At 37.2% G+C, this 7805-nt stretch overlaps 1 protein-coding gene across 1 annotated transcript in view; it reads right to left on the reverse strand.

Moving 5' to 3' along the window:
- Window positions 1-1025: 1025 nt before the first annotated feature.
- GTPBP10 (GTP binding protein 10) overlaps window positions 1026-7805 on the reverse strand; it is a 10996-nt gene continuing 4216 nt past the window's right edge. Inside the window, exons 5-10 of the mRNA XM_026039484.1 lie at window positions 7599-7672; window positions 7342-7394; window positions 3872-3979; window positions 3263-3340; window positions 2201-2324; window positions 1026-1438 (exon numbers count right to left, since the gene is read on the reverse strand). Coding sequence (XP_025895269.1) covers window positions 1218-1438; window positions 2201-2324; window positions 3263-3340; window positions 3872-3979; window positions 7342-7394; window positions 7599-7672 — 658 coding nt within the window. The 3' untranslated portion in view covers window positions 1026-1217. The remainder of the gene's footprint in view (window positions 1439-2200; window positions 2325-3262; window positions 3341-3871; window positions 3980-7341; window positions 7395-7598; window positions 7673-7805) is intronic.

Here is a 7805-nt window from a genome sequence, read left to right on the forward strand (position 1 = left end):
CCGCCGCCGCTCCCAGCGTGCCCCGCGGCCGCCGCTGCTGCTTCGGCTTAAAATGAAATAAAAAGTCCGTTTTAGAACAAACTTGTGTTTTAAACAAACTCCTTTAAACTAAGTGTGTGTTATCTTTTTTTTTTTTTTATCCTATAGAATAGCAAATACTTGTAGCATTTGAATTTCTTAAGTTTTTAGGCMCCTCAAAAGGCAACACAGGCACAACCTACCCTTGATTCTTCATCATCTCCATTCTCCATCATTTCCTCGTAGCCTTCCCAGGCATTACAGATGTGTAACTTTTCCTTAATTTGCCTTTGTTTCAGGACAACTAACTTCTGCTGCCATTTGYCATTTTCCCCCCCTCCTCTCCCTTACTTCAGAAATTTTCTGTGGAAGTCTGCATAAAACATCTATCCATTGTACTACGGACACCTATGAGTGTAAAAGCTTTATTTTAAAATGCTTGGACTAAATAAAAAGGCAAACCATCTTCATCCTTTCCCCGCCAAACGAGGTTACTTTCCTTGTTTACTATACCTTGGTATTTACTCCTATTTGAGTGCTTTCTCTATGCAGACCGAGACAGCTGCTTCACACTGCAGCCCGCAGACAAGCACGTGTACGACCCTGTTGCAGCTGCAGTGGATTCCTGCTCGACCACATCCCGCCTGGAGCRCAAGCAACCTCCTCCTGCTGAAGCTCTTTCAGCTTTTCCATGATTCAAATAAAGCCAAGTTCCAAACATTTGTTCTTCTCATTTGTGTAGGACATTAAAAACTGTATCTAAATCCTACAGCAGTCTGACAAACCTAAATAATCTTCTACTATGAACCTTTTATAATTTACTGTTTTGTCACATTAATAGCATTTTACAATTGCCAAATTAAATTTGAATTTCAAATAAACTTTTATTTAAGAGTCTGGGTAAATAAGTTCTGAAACAACACAGGAAATGCTCAAGAAAAAAAAGGAAAATTTTTATAACTTATTTTTTCCTCAGCCCCTTTCCCCATATTCTTGAACGACATTGTTCACATTTTAGAGAGCAACATTCATCTTACATTGTCCATTTCTTACATACCTGGCAACATTTTAGCTTTGTCTTAAAATTGAACAAGTTCAAGCAATGGTAGTCTTAGCTCAGAAATCAAGGCCTGTTTCATGATAAGTAGYTGTATTTATGGTAAAATACAAATGTAATATCCACTGAGTGCATAAGAATGCTAGCCTCTATTCATTAGTTTTTCTCCTGAAGTCTGCAAAAGTAGTAGTTTCTTTTTCTGATAGTCTTCATTCTCCTTGTCTGCTTCTTCATCTAGTGATTTTCTTATACATGTTTTCAGTTCCTCAATTCCTTGGCCAGTAWATGTTGATACAGGAATTATATCTTTGAACTTCATTGTACTTTCAGGAACCACTTCTTCTGGTAGTAAGTGTAAGAAGTCTGAAACAGCACACTGAGAGAGTTAGTAAAAACCCCACACAGTGTATCACTATAAAATCCATTAAAAAAAATCATTTGGAAAATAAATTTTAATAAATGATAATAATGAACATTATATTGGAATTAATATAGAATAAAAACACTATTTTGTCTTAAAAAAGCTAAAAGTAGTCTCTCAAAGACGGGTACTAACATAGCAGTTGCATCAATGTTCTCATATCCTTCCTTCAGGCTGTAGTATATGGCAAAAATAGTTTCAAGCACTGCTCCAGGAAATAGGAAGAACTTCACTTCAGTATAAATAGCAAAACTGAAACACAGTAAACCTACATGGTGCTGGGGTCAGTCATCACATGACAGATTTTTATATACTTCAGTGTCTGGAAGGTAACCATCAAAGCAGGGGGTTACTGTTATCTGAGGTATCTGGACTCTCCCCTATCTTAGCAGGGAAAGATAGATATTTTCTTCCTGCTCTTCTTCATGAAATACACCCTCTCTCTCTCTCTCTCTCTCTTTCTCTCTCTAACATATATACATATATATATATACACATATATACATACATACATATATATATATATTCTTTTCCTCCTTCTTCCCAAAATATATCTCCAGGAAATACTAAGTATAATAAATAGCTAAATATAATAGTTAACCTGAATTTAATTCAAACATCTCCTTGTCAATGCTCCCAAAGCTACCCCAATGTCAATGCTCCCAAAGCTAATGAAAATTCATTATTACTTTTGTCCCAGTTACCTTGAGGATTCTGTAGTTGTTGCATAAGTTCACTCAAGTTATCCTTTGAATCAGGCAAATCCATTTTATTAATAGCAAGAAGTGCAGGCTTTCTTAGAAGTTCTTCTTTGTACAGTTCCAGTTCCTTCAAAGACAAGCAAATTTKACTTGATATTTGTAGTTTAACGAGTACTACTTCAGTTTTACACTTTGTCTCTCAATTGTGTGTCTGAACATTCCTCATGGTTAAACATCTTTGAGATACACTGAAGTGCTCAAAACTGGTGTATGAAAGTTATGTGTCAGAGGCAAACACTTCTTACAGTGTGATCACTTCACTACTACAGTGATCACTTTCTCAAATGCAGATGTTTCAGGCGAGCAGTCTGGACAGTTCTCAAACATCCTCCCACAAAGGAGGGCAGTTTTATTTATCTATTTTCCTGATATTTATATAATCTCATACACAAAATCAATTTGTTCAGAAAAAGTTCAGACTTAACTAGCAAAGTTTTGGGACAATTTCCAATTCCTAAGCATTTTCACAGACAATGCTTTTTATTGGACATAAAAGCACTAGCATGAAGCAGCTAAACATAAACACACAGTGGAAGATTCATTACATGAAGTCAGAAGAAAGAAACAAGAGTTATTGAACAGTTTTAATGACAAAACAAGGAAATAAAGTGTGCAAACCTCGTGCCTGACAGCTCATCTGTGCCTTGGTCTCTCTCTTAGTAGGTGTAGTAAGGGCATTACGGCAGGAATTTAACCATACCCATTCAATCTCTACTTTCTAAAAGACTACGAAACTGCTGTGAAAAGGGTTTTTTTTTTTCCCCCTAACCTTAGCTTGACTATAAGAAATATCCTCTTTCAGATGCTACAGTTACATAAAGCAGTTGCAGTTACATAAAGCAAAGCAATGAAGGTTTCATCACTCCAGGTAATTTAGAACTTTTTAAACTGGCCTCATAAATCCAGCAATCACATCAAGATTTGAAACTTCTTGATCAAAATTGTGTAATTGCCTCTTGAGGCTCAAGAAGAACTACAACCAACAAGAAGGAAGTCAGGAGGTACCTTTGTTAGAAGCAGGATAGTTTCAAAGGCTGTTCTGAAACGAGTCTTGATGGACAGCCGAAATCCAGACACATCAACCTGAAAAAGTTACACAACAACAAGCTTTGTGGTTTAAGATTATGCCCCAGTATCAAGGTACTCTGCATCAACTACTCTGCAGTAAAATGTCCAGCAGCATGCCCTAATTCCTAAGCAAACAACAAAGCATCTATACACCAAAATAAAAGTCACACATGCTGTTGACAAAAAGTGACTGGTTTCAGCAGCATGTTCCTTAGCTATTGGGTTTTAAACCTCTTTTGTAAGGGGATCTAATTGTTTAGATCTAATTGTTTAGATCTAATTGTTTAGCCCCTTGCCTTATCTGTGCTTGGAACACTTTCCAGAGCTAAATTACTTGGCAAACTTGAAAATAAATTCTATTTAAGGACTGCAGTTATCATCAAGTTATTTGAGCTTTCCATTCTAAAAAACAACATTACAGCTACATTTGCTTATCCTGAAACACACAAATGCAAAAGCGATTTTCCAAATTCACTTCAATTAATATCTATTTCATTTAATGCACTGCCTTTGATTTCACTAAGCTCTAAATTTTATTTCACTTACAACCAAGAGAAGCTGTTTCGTTCTTTCTATGTGTTTGAGAAATTTGTGGCCCATTCCTCTGTTTGCATGAGCCCCTTCAATGAGTCCTGGGAGATCAGCTACTGAGATCTAAGAAAAGAGAATTTTCAAATAAAAGCAAAATTAAGCAAACATGGTGGGTTTGGACTATCAATATCTACCATGATTTCATACAGACAAGAGAACTCAGACACAGAAGCATCTGAAATGCACCTATTTTGAGGCTTCTTTTACAAGTATATATTCCTTGGAATTGCAGAGGGCRACAGTTTTCTGGCAGCCTGTGTTGGCTGTTTCAGTACATTTAAAATCTATTATCAGAGACAGGTTTAAAGGAAATGCTGCCATTACAGACGAACTGCAATCTTCATCTATTCACTTATAGCTATTTGTCGACTAGCAGGTAAAGGATAACAATATCTCAGCGGAGATCTTCAAGAAGTTACGTGCTACCTGAGAATAAAGCAGATTCTGGASAGCAGGCAGATTAGGCTACCACATCGTACAGAAATCAAACTGTCAYGGAAAAAGAAAATAGAAGTCTGATCTTCGTAGCTACTGAGATTCATTTTACCAAATGCAAACCCATGTAATGTTGCTCTCCCAAACATAAGCAACTCCAAGGCTTTCTCTTCTCCTTTTAAACTGCAATTAGATTGAGTGATTCACCAGCTGTCAACCAGAGACCAGCAGGGACTGTCAAAACAGTCAGAAATCTGACAGTTTCTCTGCTGACTGGGAGGGCTGTACAAAGCGGCGAGGGAGAGCTAAGACAGGTGGAAGAACGGCATAATAAATAATAATAATAATCATAATAATAATACCCCTCAAACTCTATTCAGTAACTCAATAAAAGCTATGACCAAGGACAAAGAAAGGCTTCAAAGCTGGGCCCAAAGCCAACACACAATAATTTTGCTACCTACTGTAGGATGGAGCCTTCTGGTASACCAATGCTCCCTATCTTGCTGGCGAGTTTCCCTCCCACTCACCTGCCATGGTGTTCACTACCTTCTGAACATCATGCTTTTCTTATCTATTTCAAGCTTTGCCTCTGAATTTTTGATTTAGGGAGAGCTGAGATTCCAGTGGGTGAATACAGACTTACAACTAGAAACAAGAAAGGGAGTTAGAACAGGAGCAGCCACCCTCAGGTGTGATGTGTTTGGGTGGTTTATAGAACCACCACCACMTCCAGCTATCTCTGAAAGAAGAAATATTTTTTTTTAACAGACCTTATAAATAAACTCAGATTCTCTCGAAGCAGCACGTTGCTCCCGTATTTTGGTAGAAGATATAAAAGGTTCTTCCAGTTTCTACCAACAGTGGAAGATCTAACCTAATATCTGAGTTCAAACTTCTAATGTGGTCCTCTACTTTTGTGCCTCTGCACTGCAAATTCCTCCCTGCGCCAAGTACCAGGCTCATAAGGGCAACAGGGACCTTGCACCTATTTTGTCCTTCGTAGCACACTATGATGAAACAAACACATTCTCTTATATATTTCATTGTTTAACAGGGAGAGGAGGAAAAAAAAAGTAGCAGCAGAGTAAGGAATAGGAATAAGTAGATGAGCCTTTTGAGAGAGGGCTAGTCACCTTATTGACTGCTTTTAAACACTCTGTTGTTGTTGTCRTCAGAGTACCTACACTGAGATCTGAAATACCCCGTTACTCACAGATGCTTCTTTTCATGCCAGTCACTACCCCCCTTGACTTAGAATAGTGCTTACAGTTTTCATTCCTCACCAGACATTGTGGTATGGAAACAAGCAACTGCAGAATCAGCCAGGAGCAAAAGGTGACGTCAAACAAACTGCGGAAAGGAAAGAAGTGCGGGAGCAGCTTTCYTGCACAAGGACCCTGTTCCACCAGCAGTTTCTGATTCCCTGCAGTGACTTTTCCAAAGGCTAGAAACAAGCCTGTTATTTGCAGTACAGTTTTCTAGAACAAGTTACTCTTAATTTGTAATATTGTTCAAAGTAATTTAAGAAAATTGTGTAATAAAGAAGCATCTAAGAGAAAAATTCCGTAACCCATTTTATTCCCAACTGTTTTAAAGGATTCAACTGTTAATTTATTCATCTTATTGCTTAGTAAACAGTACTTCAAACCAAGTGCAGGTAACAAAAGTGAGATTATTCTTTAAGATCAAATAATAGCTAAAAATAWTCAAATTAGTCTCTTGACTTTTTCAAATCTTCTTTAAAAGAAACTTCTCTGGGATTCTGCATTTCTGTACTTGCTCAGTATTTTCCTGATGTCTGTAAATCTTAACCTAAAGCATGTGTGTAACAAGATAACATTTTAATATATCACCATAGACAAATCTTCATTAATTGTCTTGCTAAAGCAAAACAGAGGATACGTACATACACGTATGCACGTGTAACAAGGATTGTTTCTCTCACAATCCTCTGCTCTGTAAAATAAGGTRGGAACTAATTTTCACCTGCAATGGTCTGGTAAGTAAAGTTTGGAACACCAGAGTATTATGTTTCATATTTGTATCAGCTAATTCTATTTAAATATACTCAAAAGACATGTAGTAAAGAAACAGATTAAATAAGTATTAGATAAAATGAACAAATACCAGGTCTGCTCAAATATTAAGTGCTCACACACCAAATTCTGCATTGTAAGCTCTCTGAGCCTTTAACTGTGACCCAAAGCATCATTTGCAAGGAATATGCAGAAAGGGAAGCTTGATACAAAGAAATTACAGTATTGACTCCTGTGCCTAATTTGAATAAATGCAGATTTCAATCACTGGCTACTGAGTCCCCTAAGATTATTGATTCTTAAGAGGAAAAGAGTTTCCTGCCTTTTTATATCTGAAGTATGTTTTTCATTAACTCATCTGCAACCCTTTTATGCATTTGCGTTTTAACTTGGAAGCAATGAGCTCATACATACTTAAAAAAAAATAAAGCACAAAGCAAAAATACATCAAAGAAGCACGTAGAATCAAGATGTTTGCTCTAGCTCCATAGAAACCTAGGGTCCAGTTCTGCACCAAAATCTACTTGCAAGAAAACTATCATAGTCTCACTTTGGGTTGAGCAAATTCTCCTGCCCACCCCAGCGGAGACTGCAAAAAGGGTTCCAAGCACCGCAGAACTATTTGCTGCTTTTACCAGAAGAACCTGGTTAGAGGTGGGTTGACACAAACAAGGTGATGGGCAGGAGCACCCCCAGCTTTCCTGAGTTACAGCCTAATCGCCCATGGAGCTGGATGCAGGTCCTGCACTATCCTGGCTGTTRGGGTGAGCACTCTCACTCTTAGTTTCTTGAACTTAAAAAGGCCCCAAGCTGTATTACATATCTATACATGATATATACACATCAGAAAATATACAAGTAGGAAGTTTCCTTTTTCTTTCTGAAAGGATGTTAAACAACATGCCATTATATACACTTATAATGAATAACAAGAATAAAAGTCAGACCAACCTGCTTATAATCTGCATACATGATCTTTCCCAGTTCAGGCTTTATTGTTGTAACTATAGAAAGGGAGAGAGGAAAAAAGTGTTTGCAGAAATAGCAAGTTACCTCTTTAAAGTACTTCTAGAATTTAAAAGACTGTATAACATTTAGCTCATAACACAGTTATTTTCTGTTCTCTACTACAAACCTGCAAATCAAGGCACAGAAAAGACTTTTATGAAACGCTACAGCGGTAAAAATAAGAATATAAACTTACTTACATGCATAATCTGCAATCTGGGGTTTGGCATGAGAGACCTTGCTTAGTAGAGATGACTTCCCCGCATTTGGAAACCTAGAAGGAAATTTAGCATTGATATGGTAAATAAATACTTATGTGATATCTGTGTATCTTATTACCAAATATACTGTACTACTTTATTCAACCTCACTGCTTAGGCTCATTTCTATGGAGACTCTCTCTCTCT

The sequence above is a fragment of the Nothoprocta perdicaria genome, unplaced genomic scaffold, assembly GCF_003342845.1.
Source record: "Nothoprocta perdicaria isolate Ctin4 unplaced genomic scaffold, notPer1 scaffold_23, whole genome shotgun sequence".
Taxonomy (NCBI): Eukaryota; Metazoa; Chordata; class Aves; order Tinamiformes; family Tinamidae; genus Nothoprocta; species Nothoprocta perdicaria.